At 44.9% G+C, this 17,500-nt stretch overlaps 2 protein-coding genes across 3 annotated transcripts in view; one reads left to right on the forward strand and one right to left on the reverse strand.

Moving 5' to 3' along the window:
- Positions 1 to 15,084, forward strand: part of grapa (GRB2 related adaptor protein a) — a 20,777-nt gene extending 5,693 nt beyond the window's left edge. The window contains exons 3-5 of the mRNA XM_056575778.1: positions 405 to 524; positions 6,447 to 6,615; positions 14,892 to 15,084. Of these exons, the coding sequence (XP_056431753.1) occupies positions 405 to 524; positions 6,447 to 6,615; positions 14,892 to 15,077 (475 nt within the window). The 3' untranslated portion in view covers positions 15,078 to 15,084. The remainder of the gene's footprint in view (positions 1 to 404; positions 525 to 6,446; positions 6,616 to 14,891) is intronic.
- Positions 1 to 17,500, reverse strand: part of epn2 (epsin 2) — a 65,941-nt gene that overhangs the window by 31,313 nt on the left and 17,128 nt on the right. The window lies entirely within an intron of this gene.

Here is a 17,500-nt window from a genome sequence, read left to right on the forward strand (position 1 = left end):
GGAAGAAACCTGGAGAAGAGATCCCTCCTTCTAGGGATGGGTTGGAGGGCAACGGATGCCATAAAATCAAGTTCAAAATAGAAAATGAGTTGAAAATCAGTCATGAATATGATCGCGTGTGGTTATTTGGCACCGCTGAAGAATGATCAAAGGCCTCATTTGTAGTCCGTTGCCAGACTTGAAATGTGGTGATGGTGTTGATCAAGCTCAGTGCCTGCGGTGGTGTTGAGCTGGTGGCAAGTCAGTGAGTGTGATGGTAGTTCAATTGCAGCTTGATTTGCAGGCCTTTACATGTTTAAATGTCCCTTTTAATAGACCTTTTAGTTCTTTTGTGGTTTAATCTAGAACAGCCCTTCACAAAGCCAACGCATTGTGCGTTACTGTCGTTAAACGTCTCCCGGCAGGTGGTTTGCTGGTCGGGTGTCGCGGGGCGTGGCCGAGGGCCGTCTCCGACCCAGGGAGTGTGGGGCCTTCCTGGTCAGAGAGAGCGAGAGCGCCCCCGGGGAGTTCTCCATGTCTGTAAGGTATGGGACGCACACACTCACAAAGCTGCACGCGCTGGTCTCATGCATACACACACACACACAAACAGACACAGACGCACACACACACACACACAGGTCTCCCACACACACACACACGCACTCACACACACACACACACACACACAATGGTCACACAAACACACAGTGGTCTCCCACACACACACAAACACACACTGGTCATACACACACAAACACATACGTTCGTCCACTCTTGTGTGTGTGTGTCTGTGTTTAGTGTGTGTTTAGTGTGTGTGTGTGTGTGTGTGTGTGTGTGTGTGTGTGTGTGTGTGTGTGTGTGTGTGTGTGTGTGTGTGTGTGTGTGTGTGTGTGTGTGTGTGTGTGTGTGTGTGTGTGTGTGTGTGTGTGTGTGTGCTTTACATTATTCTCCACACAGTTTGCGATACAGCAGATCACAAAGTAACGAATGGGGTGACAGTCAGGCAGGTTCTGAAAACAACAGTTTTGTCAAAACCTGAAGGACAAGAGAGAGAGGGAGAAGAGAACACAGAGGAACCACACGCATTGTCTTCTTCTGAATTATAGATCTGCTCTCACTGGGCCAAGTACCAACCAGAGAGAAGATCTACATCAATGATTTTATTGTTGTTCTATTTTCAGCGCAAAGAGTTCATGCAAAAGATGACGTCGTTTTGTATTTGTTTGGGACAAATAAAACAAGGGAGAGAAGAAACAGGAAGATAAACACTGAATAAACATGACCCGATGGGTTCCTTATGAGTCTGCGTTAGTGGGAAGGGGGACTCATTGTTTATGTGGGGCTGAAACTAAAATTGGATATTCATGTCTGACGCTACGGCGGGTTAAAGACCTACTCATACGAAACACCCTTGTGCCATGCTGTGCCCAAATACGTGTTAAGCCGGGGAAAAGTGAAGCACTACATCACACAGAACCAGAGGACAAAGGAGGAGTAGCACACCACCAATATGCATAATTAACAATGAACAGTGTTGTGCCTGTACTTCTATTTAACAACAACCACATTGGGGTGGAACTGCACTCTGGGGCTTCTTCATTTTGTGTCCCAAAAACAAATTGGTGCCTTTCCTGTGCCCTGAACCAAACACCCGTGCAAGTCCTTGGTTTGCGTTACATCAGAACCATGTGTGTTAAACTTTAAACAAGGACTCGTGAGGCATACCAAGCCGGTCATTGTGTCACTTGTATCGTGAGCCATTATAGCTGTGTGTCATTTCCTTACAAATTTTTTCCTCTTCGTCTCTCTTTGTTTTCTCCACCTGCATCAAGTTAAACCGCTTTTTCCCGGACTTAACTCTTCATAAAGGCTCACGTTCAGATTCCTGCCATGCCCTTTTCTCACACTGGGTTTCTCTGACTCGAGTTGATTGGGCGTGTGAGCAGAACGCTATTGTTCCGTTTATTCAGAACTGTAATTGCTACAAACTGCGAAAATGACGTCAGCATGTGTTGGTGTGATCTTTCCCCCCTATGGCTTCACTAATCAGATTAGATTAAAATAGTCTAAAGTCTGACGGTAGATGAGCTCAAATCTGGGCAAATGGGCATTTCACTCTTTTTCGCTCCATGTTTGTTTTGACTAACCACGTCGCTGGAGGCGTGGATCCTTAAGAGCTCAATTGGCCGAAGCTGTGTAAAACTTTCAGTGAGAGTTTCAAATCAACACCATGTTGGCTGGAGAAATAAGCTTCTGAAAACGTCATCCAGTAGTGAGAAGGATTTTCTGATCTTCGCGGAAGTCTGGCTATGACATCGTAGGACTGCTGGATCCTCCACAACACTTGCCATTTGTGAAATGCAGCCCAGGTAACTTTCATGAGATTGTTTTGAGTAGAAGCCAACCCCAACACTACTTGTAGATTCAAATATATATTATTCAAGCTGACAAATGAAAGGCTTACCATGCAAGACAAGGGTTGCATGTTTGGCAGTCATGCACCAACGGGAGACCGGAGCAACCACTGGTAGTGGATCAGCTGTCATAATCCCCCCTAAACACACTCTCATACACGCCCACACAGCCCCAGACACACACACACACACACACACACACACACACACACACACACACACACACACACACACACACACACACACACACACACACACACACACACACACACACACAAACACACACACACACACAAAAACAGACACACACGCGCTTTGGGTATCTTGAAGCATTGATGGTATTCGTTTCACTGAGACCAGATTGCTGACCTAGAAAGTAAAATTACAAATCAATCAACCTACCAGTGAGTGAAATTAGCAGTGAAGTTGTGGAAACAGTAAAAGGATGGAATACCCTGGTTTGTCTGGGAAACAGAAACACACAATGCACAAATCCAAAGTCTATTGATCATTTCATTGTGGCTTAATAGCACCAATTCTATTACCGAGTACAATGACCAGGGAATATTCCATCAAACCAATTGTGATATTGATAATATTGTCCTTGCCGAGTGTCAAGGTGTCCCTGAGCAAGCCACCTATCCCTAACTGCTCCCGGCGAGCTGGCTGTCGCCCTGCATGGTTGACTCCGCTGTCGATGTGTGGATGAACCGTTGTAAGTCGGGTAAAAGCGTCTGCTAAAAGCGTCTGCTAAATGCCCTAAATGGAAACATTTGAAATGTTGTCAGACTATTCTTCAATGATATGGAAAGGGTAGCTGTGTGTGCGTGGAATCTGTATTAAAGAACATGGCGCAACGTGAAGACCATGAATTAATTACTAACAAATGCATAATTGACTGATTGAAAAATGTATCAAACTTGCACATCATGGTTGTCACGGTGCATTCCGCAACTTCTAAAGCCTCTAAAAAGCATGTGTGCTGAATTATGTAAAAGAGTGGCTGCATTTCACACTTCAGATATTATTTAATCATGAACTAATTCACTTCAAAAACAGTTTCATTGAGTTCATTTGAGACCCAGCCAATGAGAGAGAGAGAGAGAGAGAGAGAGAGAGAGAGAGAGAGAGAGAGAGAGAGAGAGAGAGAGAGAGAGAGAGAGAGAGAGAGAGAGAGAGAGAGACAGAGACAGAGACAGAGAGAGAGAGACAGAGAGAGAGAGAGAGAGAGAGAGAGACAGAGACAGAGACAGAGACAGAGAGAGAGAAAGAGAGAGACAGAGACAGAAACAGAGACAGAGACAGAGACAGAGAGAGAGAGAGAGAGAGAGAGAGAGAGAGAGAGAGAGAGACAGAGACAGAGACAGAGACAGAGACAGAGAGAGAGAGAGACAGAGACAGAGAGAGAGAGAGAGAGAGAGAGAGAGAGAGAGGGGATGATAATGGGTTTATATCGCTTGGCTTCTTAATCTCGTCTGGTATCTGTTCCGCCAGTGGGAATCTTTATTGACTGTTCACAATCTCTCTCACACACACACACACACACACACACACACACACACACACACACACACACACACACACACACACACACACACACACACACACACACACACACACACACACACACACACACACACACGCACACAGTGCTGTGAGCAGTGCCAGCCACAGTCAATGCCCTCTGTTTACTTGGGGGTGCTACCGGGGCCGTGCTGATGGGGTCTTCAGACGAGCGCAGTCAGGGGTGTGGAGACAGAGAGTCGAGGGACGGCGGTCCATCAGAAGGTTGACACGAGCGACGGGAAGACAGAACGCCTCAATGGAAGAAAGTGTGGGAGAGAGATACGGCAGCGGGGAGACGGGTACAGCAGCGGGGAGACGGGTACAGCAGCGGGGCGACGTGGGGCCCAGACGGCTGCTTATCTTGTGGCGTCTTCAAAGTCCATGAGACACGAATCCATCACAATGTTTTTGTATCGCTTAAGCTGTGCGACACACGGGGGGATTTAGCGGAGGGGGGTCCTTTTGTTTACACTTTACACAGAGTTATTTAGCATACCTGCTAGATAAGTCACGATCCAAAATGACTTGATGAAGGCTGGGAGAAAAACATTGGAGATGTGTATGCAAATATGCACAATAGTGTGCAGCACTATGTTAGTTGAAACATATTCTTGACTAAAATACTGGAATATAGTGTGCATAAGAAGGTCATTAGTTTAACAAAAGATGTCTTTACTAGTGGTCGTCGAGTGCTTACCAATAATGCCCTGAAAGTTCTACGATTTCATATGCAAAAATAAGGACATATATACAAGTGATGTAATGTTCTCCATAGGTATGATAACTATGGGTCTTAGGTTGGTTTGTTGAGCAGATGGAATGGCTAGGTGGCTCCTTTCCATCCATCCTTCCCCAGATGATTGAATCCACTTTGAATTAGTTAGTGATTAGACAAAAGTTGCAATAACTAGCCCCTGCCAGCAGGGTGCGACATGGCACATTAGCCCACATAAAGAACGGACGGTGCATGGCCACGGGTGTGTGGGGGTGAGTATGTAGGCTACATCAGATTATCTGTGAGTTGGATGGGAGACAAAGGATGAGTCACAGAACGAAGTGCGGATCAAGATAACCGTGGCGATGGGTGTCAAAAGGTGAAAAAGGAGACAAAGCTGGTAATTGGAATTGATCAAGAGAACAAAATGAAGCGTGAAGTGACCGGACAGACAGTGTCACAGAGCGTCATCAATCAATGCATTACAAACCCAAGTACCGACGTCACAGAGTGAGACGAGGACACGCTTAGAAAATAGGTTAAATATGACAGACGGACGTGATAGGAAGGACAGGACCGACGTTGGAGACAAGGAGAAAACACAGGGGCAAGGGGAAGTGTTCCCATAACGGTAGCTCACAGGAAGGAGAAGGAGAAGCAGACGAATGGCCAGGCGATGAAACATGAAGAGAGTAACCGTTGTGGGTCTACCTTGGAGGGTTCCAAGCAAACGCAGTGTATAAAATATGCATGCTGGAGAGCGTGGGTCAACGGAAACGCAACCATAAAAAAGGACGAGTTAACGCGTTACGATTGCAGGCACGTCTGCTGTACCCTTGGACTTATTTACTAATTTATGAGTGTTATAACGACCGGATAACAAGGTCATCCAGGATGATGTCAGCGTCGGATCCAAGCTCTTAATGTGGAAGCTCATTGACCGCTGTGTCTAGTGTTTACAAACTATCATCCCATTATGACAGGGCTAACTTGGCAAAACAAACATCAGACAGGTGAATAACACAATACAATAAAGAGGGGCAGTGGTTCAAAAACTTCAAATCCACAACTGAGAACTGGGCGGCCGATCAATCACAAATCCTCTTCATCAATTTGTACTTTTATTAATTATATACAATTATTTTTCCAGTTTTAATAATGGCTTTCTGCATGGAAATTAAGACTTAAGACCATTAAAATCAGATGAGCGGACTAGCTCCCATTCATGAGTGATTTATTATATATTTTTTAGATTTATTAACAACTGTATTTGTCTTAACCTCTGTAGCTTTTTTACAATATAAATGCTTGTTGTGCAGTTATTACCAACATCCCTGGAAGGAAGGATAACACTTCTGTGTTCCTTCTCAAAGTGTCTTATTTAAGAGTTTATTTTTAAGGTAGGGGGGTGTTGTTTAATATTGCTATGAAGCCAATTCGAGAAATTGACTCAACTTGACTTTCACCATGGGTCGGTCTAAACATATTTAAAGGCACTATCTTAACCGCAAATGTATATGACCTTGTTGTGTTATGTAAACAAATATTTCACAATACGCCTTTATTCATTATGTGTGATGCCAACTTGCAACATCAAATAAAAAGAAAAAAAAAGTACCTCCAACATAGTTTTCTGGCATTTACAACATATATTCCTAATAATAAATCAGCCTGTTTATCATTAATGAGGCTGCTGGGTATTTATTTGGTCAATGTTCTGACACCTGTCTATTTGCCTGTGTGTCTCTCCGTCCCTTTCTGTCTTCCAGCTACGGGGATCACGTTCAGCATTTCAAAGTGCTGCAGGACCGCTGTGGACAGTACTATGTGTGGGACGAGCTCTTCAGCTCCTTGAATGAGCTGGTGGTGTTCTACCACACCAACAGCATCGCAAAGGAGCGAACTGTTCTACTCAGGGACCCGGAACACTTTGCCAGGGTAAGACCTCATGTTGGACATGGATGATATCAGTGAGTCAGTTTGTGTGTGTGTATTGGTCTTTCTTTTATTTATTTAGCTATTTCTGTCTCTCTTCATATGTTTTTGTCAGTCTTGCTTTCTCTCCTCCACATCTCTACAGCTTTCCGTACTCTAATGTATTGAGTAATGAGGTTATTAAGTATGACGCACTGAAGGAGTTTATGGCCATGACACTGACAGTCTAAGTGTTTATTGGAAAGCAAAGCAGTCTAAAGCCAGGAAAGACCAAAGAATTGCTGCCATCTGTTCTTGGCCTGCAGTCAAATTGAAGACTCAGCTAAGTCCGGAGAGAATAATTATAAAGTCGTGATTAGTATCAGGACTTGGCAGAATTGGGTGAAATTAGTCAACTAACAGTAGTCATTTTTTTATCATACATGGTGGACTTGTTTAGCTTCCGCTGTAAATTTAATAACATATGTATTCACCCATTCAGGCTGTGGACGTAACATGTGAAGCGTGCATGGGGCAGGCCCCAGTTTTTCTTTCACTCATTTTGTTTTTCTACAAATGTTCAAAAGATATCCCACAATCATGGGATTAGAGGAGTAGGCAACCGTGATACCACATCAAGGTTGGCTTAGAAGGGGATCTCCTGTCCTACCAGCGCGCCTGGTAGGCACCCTGTGGCCACGCTGTCATCCAGAGCCTTTGTGTCAGAGATAAGCGCTCCCGAAGGCCTCCTGTCCAAACATGTGCGTGTTCGCAACCCGGCCATTACCTGGTTTCTCTTTGTGCCGCGCTTCTGGGAACAGACCTGTGTCTGAAACCATGCCTGCGTGACTCTAATGGTTCACCCCATAGTCACTTGTTTCTCGCCGTCGCTCACTGTGTCCGCGGAGAGCTGATGGCAGGCGGCATTTGTGCAGGCAGCTACGGACACTGTTTTTGACGTGATTTAACATCATATTTTAATCGAACGGGTTGCAAAAATCTGCATACAAACATACTGTATTAGTTGATGGTGCCCCGGGCCCCTTAGACGTACTGTGCCCCTGGGTGAGGGACCAGTTGCCCTGATGGTTAATCCGGCCCTGCTCAAGCAGAACTACGTTATCATGGCCACGGCCCAGCCGTTTGAACTTCTCTTTGATAATGCTAAATTTTGTGCTGCAGCCTGCAATTAATATATGTTGATTGCTGCACTGCCCTGCAATGGTACCTCCAACCACAACCCCCCCCCCCCCAACACCAATCCCCCTGTGGTATTCTACGCCACCCCTAGTCCTAATCCTAGTCCGGACTCACTACCAGAATATCTCCCGCGCTAATTTTGACTGAATCGCCCCTAGGTTAAATTCTGATTGGAATATACTGTACAAAACACACAACCCAACTCAAGATGTAGCCTTTAGGTGTCCCCACCCATGTATGACAGAACCGCCCTTTCCAGTTCTGTTACATATCATCCTCACGCGCTCCCAGCATGGCGGCTTTCTCCACTTTCTCCTGCACTTTCTTCTCATGCATTAGTCACATGTCTTGACCTTGCGTTCCCCCATCAGTGTCTAGTCCGGACAGCCTGGATGCCCAGTGGCAGGTTGCTTTCATTTCACATTAGACATCACGTTACATCCCTCTCCCTCAGTTTGATTGATTCATCGGTTCTGCTTGGCCCAGGTCCCACTTCTCTCGCACATTCTGCTGCATTCACCAGTGTGTGAATTAACACTGTTCATATGTTGAATTCACAACATATGAATAAATCACTATATACCGAGTAGAATTGCCTCGATACTGAGCATAATTCACTATCAACAAAGAATGTTTGACTTAATGAATAGAATTAGCTATATCCTGTAGAATAAACTTCATACTGAGTGTAATTCACTATATCATGATTGGAATTCACTATTTCTTGAGTAGACTCCACTTTATACTGAGTAGAATCGACTATATACTGAGTAGAATCCCCTTTGAACAGAGCAGAAGTCCATATATTGTAGAAGCCACTTCTGAAATCATAGTTCTCTAGAGAGTTGTGAAGATTTCAGTCTAATCAAGTCAGCAAGTTCAGTTCCCATGAATCCCAACCTTTCATCACAAAGACCAGAACATTTCAACACGTTTGAAGCTCTGTTTAATCGCTATTCTATTCAATTACTAATTACAACTCACTGCTACGCTCCAACTTGCAGCTCCTGGCCTAAGTTTCTGTAGTGAACGTCTGCTTTGCTTGATGCTATGCCCAAACGTATGATGAGCAGGATACAAAACATGCTGCCTTTCGCCAGCAGCTACTGCTGGAGTACTGGACCTGAAAGAGATTTGCTAGATTCTCACATCAGGTCACAGTGTGGTTATTAAAAGCTAGCATGCTCAGTGTTGGCCTTCATGGCAGCATGACGTCTAGCAGGGCTGGCAGGGGCGCACCCCGCTTAAGTTGCTAACCGTTGCCCTATGAGACATTGAAATCTCCATCAGCGACTAATAACTAAATAATGACTGCTTCAGCCTGAGGGTATTTCGACGAAATCTCTTTAGAAGAGGACGTTTAGGCCTAAAAAAAAAAGAAAGAGAGAGACAGAGAGAGACAGAGAGCTCAATCCTGTTGGTTGTCAGTTGAGGTGACGGGTAGGTAGGACATTTATTTTATTTTTTTATTTTATTTTTTCCAGCGGCAGCGAATGATAGGTAGGTTGTAAAAACGAGAAAATTCGCTCATCCTTTTACAGAATGAAGAGATGCTGTACACAAACATAATTATAGTTTGCATCAATATTTTATTTTTATTTTTATTTATTTTTATTTTAAAGCTCATAAAATAATTTGGGTCACACATAAATTGACAAGGTCGGTCGGAAACCGGAACCGAACAAATATTTTTTTTAGGCCTTACCATAAAATGTGTACTGCATTGCTACTTCTATAACATTTTAACATTATCCCCAACAACACAGCTTAATATTGCTATAACAGCCGAGGGATTTTCCGGATGTATTCTCAGACGTGTGTTAGAGACTGGTGAGTGTAGACTGGGAGTTCAGGGCTTTGGAAAAGGATGATGGCTCGACTACACATGTATGAGCTTGAGGCATAGCTAGGCTACCACCAACATAAGGTGAGAATACCAGCTATTGTTATCTGTTGTGTGGGTTCGTGTCTGCCACACGGTTACTGCCAACTAACGCAAGATATTTTGTAGTACAAAGTGAAAACATATATATATGGAAAACAAAATCATATCTGTGTCAGCCAAGTGGATGTGAAATCCAAGTGATGATATCAGATAAATAAATCATTCATTAGAAAAGGTACAAATGGATCTAACAGGATTGTATATCTTCTTATTTCTATCTAAGACACAATTTCATATTGTGCTGTCGGGCCTTTGGCTGCCATGTGCACAAACTTCCCACATTAGGTCACAGCGTTTCACTTTCACACTTTGTCACAACTGGTCTGTCACTCAACCCTGCATCGCCCATGCCTCCTCCTCTCCCTCATCTTCCTCATTGTCACAGTAGGGCAGCCGATGTGTATTTTAGGTTATAGGCCAATGCAAAATGTAAATACATTTTAACAAAGGGTTTGTCAAATAACAAACAAAAAAATGTATATATAATAATCATAAAAGCATAAAAACACCTGAGGGTGGTGTGGTGTTGGACGTCACGCATGCTGGCTTCCCCCACCCACTTCATCCTTTAACCCAGGGGTTCTCAAAGTTTTGACAACTGAGGGCCAATTTAGGAACCCAAAATATGACTGAGGGCCGCCAAAGGAAAAAATAATTGGCGGGAAACGCGTCAACATCCCAGTGGTCAAAAAAAACATTGCACCGTGGACCTCCGGGAGTGAGGTCAAGTGAGGTCTAAATCACGAAACTGAGGTTCAGCCTTTCAATGTAATGTACAGTCGGATTAAAACTAACAAATGTAAAAGGATTTAATTTAAAGCAAGAGAGAGTCGACTTTTCTCTTTATATTTATTTAAATTAATATTGATATAATAATTAAAAAAAAGACCCTAACCCTTTATTTATTTTTTATAACTTACTTTATTTTTTATAACATAAGCCGCCATTGGCCCGCGGGCCGCACTTTGAGAACCAATGCTTTAACCCCTCTAGATATCTCATCTGTCCCACGAGATATCCTCCCTGACTGCGCACCTGCCTGTCTTTAAATGCCTCATCCCCATCATCCATCACGTCTGGTTGCATTGCTGTACTAACAGAGGCCCGTGTTTCTGTTTTATGCCTCAACGCTTGAGTGCCCACGAGCAAGCAGAATAATGATGCAATTTGACTGCATTCCAGTTTTAAAAAATAGTTTTAAAATTTGATACAGTGAGCAGCTTGAAATGAATGTCGTTCTTTTGGGTTGTTTGTTTTGTATGCAGGCGAGGGAGTTACAAGAAAGTTGTCCGGGGGCTTTAACAAATCAAAAATAGCAACAACTGTTATGTTTTACTCGGCACCCTATTGAAGACAGAGGAGGATTATTTGGCATTTATGCCTCCGATTGTATGCCCCCCTCTTCATGCCTTTGCGTCACGGCTCTGAATTCATCCGGTCATCTGTATTCCAGTAGGGCCTTGAAATCAAAGTCCAAGCCCTCAATAACCTAGAGGACTTTTTTAATAGTAACACCCCCTGACACACACACCCACTCTCTCTTCTTCCGTCTCTCTCCTCACCGGTTTCTTTCTCGATGCACAAAGTGTTCTTCAGAGATCAACTTTAAATAGACATAGCCTTGGTTATATCCAGCACGTAATAATGTGTGGAGGAAAAAACCACAACATTAATATAGAGTTAACACGTTTAATATTCCATCGCTTTAGGATATCAGAGAGCAGACGACGATATCATCGTGATATGCTCGATCTATCTTAAAATCTAAATCGTATTATGTATGGATGTGCATGTGTGTGTGTTTGCGTTCGTGTGCGCGCGTGCATGCCTTGTGTACTTGTGTGTCGTTTGACAATGGCAGGATTATCAAGACTTTAAAATCTATTCATATTTTGTATTAAAATACTTCCCTGCTTGCTTCTAAAGAGTTTTGAGTCACCGGGGAGGAGATGAGGACTCATCTCTGCTCCCCGTCTCCTGCTCAGAGGCGGAGGACAGAGAATAACACTGAGACATGAAGCCGATCTCTGGCTTGTTTTTTGCTCTCTCTGTATCTTGGCAGTTGAGATACTGAACACTTTCAGTATCTATTTAGGGAGGGCTGACATTTATTTTTGTGTGCGTGTCTGTGTGTCTTGTCAGTGTTTGATTGTGTGTTCATGAGAAAGTATGTGTGTGTGTGTGTGTGTGTGTGTTTTGTAATGTCATGTAACAAACAAACGTTCACTCTTGCGCTAACTCGAGCACACAAAGGAACAGACACACATGCAGCTCAAACACAAACGCCGCAAAATAAACATCAGAGTTTTTCTACAAAGCAGTGATCTGATCTCCTGTCCCATTGATGTCTATCTGTCTTCCATGAATCCCACTTTGGGATGCCAGCGTGATGTCTTCTCTTGAAAGAAGAACTCAGTCATTGCGGCGCTGCCTCTCTGCCTGGTTTTGTGTCTTCATAGTCACTCCCTGACACGCTCTCTGTCTCTCTCTGTCTCTACCTGTCTATCTCTCCCTCATCTCGGATCAAGCAGTCCTAGTGCTATGTTACAGCAGAATTCCTGGGTGGGAAACGGCACAGAGCCTGGTCCCGGTATTCTGAAATGCCAAGGGGCGAAGTTACGGCTAGGTTCCTGTGTTGTTACGGAGATATACACTATTTCAGCTCCCTTAATAAGATATACTAACCCACAAAACTGAATTGCGGGTGGACGATCAGAATGGGATTTTAGTAAGCATGGCCAGCCTCTACTGGATTGACAACCTTAAAAGACACTTTTACTTTTTAAACAAACAAGGGCGGCCCAACCCAAGGTTGTGTTTGCCAATAACGTGCTCAAAGATCCTCGTCCCCAGCGACCTGATTAGTCAGACAAAAACGTGAAGCGATAGAAAGGGACCCGCCCTGCTTCTCAAAATTTCAGCTTGTCTGCCCTCAGACTTGAGATGTTCATCGAAAGTCTGATTCATGAGACTTATCTCCCGCTCACCCGTCTCCCTGCTCCAGCTGCCTGTGCTTGTCGCTCTGTCTATCTTGAGGTTATAAATCGGCCTGTCACAGAGTGGTTGCTAGGAATTTGTCGTCGCTGTCTTACACAACAACACCTCTTGAACCCCCATGGGGGGTCAACTCTCATAACCCTCATGAGTCACGTTGGTAAACTCTGGGTAAGTGGTTGAGTGAAAAGAGTGTGGAATTTTACCAAGCTGAGAAAGCTCCTGGACATTGATCGATTGATTGATTTCAAATGTATTTCAAATATGCAAGAAAACATGTCATCAAATGGCAGCAACAACAACAAGGCTCTGATTTCCTTTTTTTCTGAACACATTTGAAAAGGAGTGGGCAGAAGGATACACTTGTTTGATCCCACCCCCTTTCATTAAATCATAAAATAATGGCAAGGTGATGTCTTTATTTCTAAACGCACCTGTTGCAGGTAGGGCACCCGTAAGTGGGTGCCCGTGCGTGGGTGCGCGTGTGTGTCTATGTGTGTGTGTTTCTCACTGATCCGTGAAGAAATCCATTACTGCTCGCACCCACCACCCCCACCATCAACCCCACCCCACCCCCACCCTCAACCCCACCCCCACCCTCAACCCCACCCCACCCCACCCCACCCATGGCTGCTAGACAGCATATTTGTCACCAGTGCGTGTCACTCCTCTAGACACACGACATCACTTCTTGTCGTGGCATGCCTCCCCCCCACACCCACCTCCGCACAGCCCATCTGCCTCCCCCGTTCCACGCGCGCGCGTCACTCCGCCTGATTCATCAAGCAGCTCTCTGAAATGCCAGGCAGTGTTCTCGGTATTCTGCGTGGGAGAAGAAGAAGTTCATGGCGAGAGAGGTGGTTTCAGAGGTGTACTTGAGGAGAAGGGACGCCAGTACAGGGTCAACGTGACACTGGCGCTAGGAACAAGTGTTACACTTCGACACCATCGCAGCGAAAAACAAATGCGGTGATGGATGAATGAATGAATGAATGAATGAATGAATGAATGAATGAATGATCGAGAGTGTGTTCAACAGATCACGTGGTGGAGTACAATTACAATTAGGGCTTTTAGCAGACGCTTTTATCCAAAGCGACTTACATCGGTTAATACACACATTGACACAGTGACGGCAGAGTCGACCACGCAAGGCGACAGCCAGCTCGTCAGGAGCAGTTAGGGTTAAGTGTCTTGCTCAGGGACACATCAACACTCCAGGGATCGAACTAGCAACCATTCAGTTGCAAGACAACTGCTCGACCACCTGAGCTAAGCCGACACAAGGGACGGCACACAAGCACCTCATCTGATTACAAACTAATCAACTTGGTTGGTAGAAGTAATCGTAAGACTGAAAACAAATGGACATTTTTTTATTGGACAAAATAATTCCAAATTGATTACGTTGAGCTCATTCACAACACTGTGTATAAATGTATCGATTGTTCTCCCTGTTTTTCAAAGCTAGAAATCTAAAATGACTTATTCCAACGATGAGCAAACTTTCCTGTTGCCATAGCAATCACCTTCCTTGAGAGAATTTTTTTTTGTCGTAAGAACTGTAGGCAGTTGAGTCAGGGAATATATATTCAGTCAGCAATATATCATCTGTGTTTCATGAACTGATGTTGTTCTCTCTTCCCTTCCTCCCCACCAATCACCTCCTCCACCTCACACACATACCCCTCCCCACCAATCACCTCCTCACACACATACCCCTCCCCACCAATCACCTCCTCCACCTCACACACATATCCCTCTCCACCAATCATCTCCTCCACCTCACTCACATACCCCTCCCCACCAATCACCTCCTCACACACATACCCCTCCCCACCAATCACCTCCTCACACACATACCCCTCCCCACCAATCATCTCCTCCACCTCACTCACATATCCCTCCCCTCCAATCACCTCCTCACACACATATCCCTCCCCACCAATCACCTCCTCACTCACATATCCCTCCCCTCCAATCACTTTCCTCACTTCCTCCTCGACCCGTCTTTGTCATTTCCTTCTCCCCCTTATTATCTCTTCCTCTCTCTCCCCCATCTTGGCTCCTCCCTCCGTGCTTTCTTCTCCCCTCCCTCCCTCATTCTGTCTCCTCCCTCCCTCCCTCCTCCCCCTTCTCCCTCCCCCCCCCCCCACTGCAGAGGCCCCACCATGCACACGCTCTGTTCGACTTCGCCCCGCACCACCCCTCCCAGCTGCACTTCCTGCGCGGCGACCTCGTCGACCTGCTGGACTGCTCCGACCCCCAGCGATGGAAGGGCCGTTGCCATGGACGCGTTGGCTACTTCCCCCCGGAGTACGTCCAGCCCGTTTACCACGGCCAGTGACCCGACACCGTACCCCCCCCCCCCCCCCCCCCCCCCAGGTCCACCACTCACGACAGAGACCACCTTGCTGTTCCTCGACACTTTGTAATACACCCACCTCATGTCATCCAATCAGACGCGAGTTGGGGCGGGCCCTGTGTGCACTGCAGAGACCAAGCGGCCTGATTAAAAGGGGTGTGGCGGGCTGACGGCTGACGGATGTGGGACACTAAACAGTGGGACGCATTGGAGCTGGACTGGGATCGGTAGGGTCTACGTGGACACTGTGTTAGTGGCTCAGCGCAGAGCGCGGAACGCCTGCGTGGTGTTCGCCGACCCAGCAGCGGTGGGTGTCGGCCACGTGCTCTGAGGATACCGCTGACGCCACACATTCCCTGGCATCTGCTGTTAACATGCAGAACTTTAATTGTGTGTGTCTGTGTGTCTGTGTGTGTGTGTGTGTGTGTGTGTGTATGTGTCTGTGTGCGTCCTTGCCGCTGTGCATATTCTGTTCCGAAGGAGATTATGTAAAATGTATAAATATATTTTCTGTGTATGTGTGAATGGTTGTTATATAAGCGTTGCGCTGTCTGCACTGAGACAGAGTTCAATAGTGGAGAGCCTACGCGTTTGTAGACAGCAACTCTGTGTGTGTGTGTGTGTGTGTGTGTGTGTGTGTGTGTGTGTGTGTGTGTGTGTGTGTGTGTGTGTGTGTGTGTGTGTGTGTGTGTGTGTGTGTGTGTGTGTGTGTGTGTGGTTTTAGCACAGTGCTCTGAGTCTCTGCTGTGTGATAAACATTATATCTTGGTTATAACAATGGTCAAATCCTCACTACCCAGATACTTCAAAAGGTGTCTGTGTTTTTTTAAAATACATATATAAATACAAATTAACAGGCATAGCAATTCATGGCTGTTCACTCAGAATCATGGCTGTTCACTTAGGATTTAATGACTTTGTATGTCTATGTACTCCTTTTCATGTAAAATCATATACAGATATAAACTGGGTGTTATTCATTATTGCTCTGTTCAACATTAAAAGGTACTGCAGACAGAAATTTTCCTAACATAACTCGTCCCAGATCCCCCAGTCCTGCCAGCTATGGGGCCAGAATCCAAAAACTGGACCGAGTCACGCCTTGTTTTCGGTTTCGTCACGGGGATATTCCGCCGAAGAGAAACTCACCAAAGCTTTCAGAAGAGGATCTTAGCAGCCAGTCTGCAAGGGGTTGATTTGAGAGCTTTACAGCAACTTCTTCTAAGAACGTCCGAATTCGGACAGGAGGTTTTAGTTCGCCTTCCCAACGGGAACAGTATGAAACACCCAGTTCACAGAGATTTGAGCCATCAGACTTTAACGTTTCTGCTACTTTTGATGATTCAGCACAAACACTGTCTGTGGTACCTTTAAGAACTTTAATCTGTATTACTCCACGTGTTTGTAAACGATTGAAATAAAGATCCAATATATTTCAATCCTTAAATTTCTATAATTTGTCGTGTTTTGGCTTGTTTGTGTCAGGGATGGATTCGAGCCCGCTCCAGTGAGTATGATGGGCGTTTTGACAACATTTAAAATGCCTGTTGTAACTGCTCATATGGAATCTTAAATCCTTGCAACTTTGTTTTTTGCCTCAATTCTGCTTTTGCTGCTAGAACGAGTATTTCATCACCCCTTGAAGTAAAAGCCGTTACCGGATGTCAGATATGGTTATCGTACTCATAAGCAGCTATTTAAATTATATGCAAACATAATTCCATATTGAAATAAGAAAAAATTCCATGTTGGATAGTTGAAAGGATCACACATAATTGATCAAACAGAAGAACATATCATTAAAATATTACATTAATTAGTTCCTGGAAATATATTACAATCATGCATGCTAACAAGATCTGAGTCGTTGTGTGTGTGTTTGTGTGTGTGTTTGTGTGTCTGTATGTGCGTGCGTGTGTGTGCGTTATGAAATACAGGTTGTGTCCCACAATACCCTGGGGCAGATCATGTTCTACTTATTTTTCTTATCTTGAAACAAACTGTTTTGCCCTTCCTGATCTCTGCAGGGACCAGCCACTAAGACTTCATGGGGATAGTTAACAAGTCAACAAACCAACGGCGCTATGCAGAGAACAGAGATGACGAGACAAGATGGGAGGCCGAAGGTGTCCTAAATATAGCATGGATTATTGTGGTCTTCATATTCTGCACTGCAAAACATCCCTCTGATGTTTCACAAAGGAAAGATATTTAGTTTACGCGTGTGCACGTGTGTGTGTGTGTGTGTGTGTGTGTGTGTGTGTGTGTGTGTGTGTGTGTGTGTGTGTGTGTGTGTGTGTGTGTGTGTGTGTGTGTGTGTGTGTGTGTGTGTGTGTGTGTGTGTGTGTGTGCGCGTATGTGTCTGTAATGCTGACATATTTGCATAATCATCACACACACTGTGA

This window comes from Gadus chalcogrammus, chromosome 2 (genome assembly GCF_026213295.1).
Source record: "Gadus chalcogrammus isolate NIFS_2021 chromosome 2, NIFS_Gcha_1.0, whole genome shotgun sequence".
Lineage (NCBI taxonomy): Eukaryota > Metazoa > Chordata > Actinopteri > Gadiformes > Gadidae > Gadus > Gadus chalcogrammus.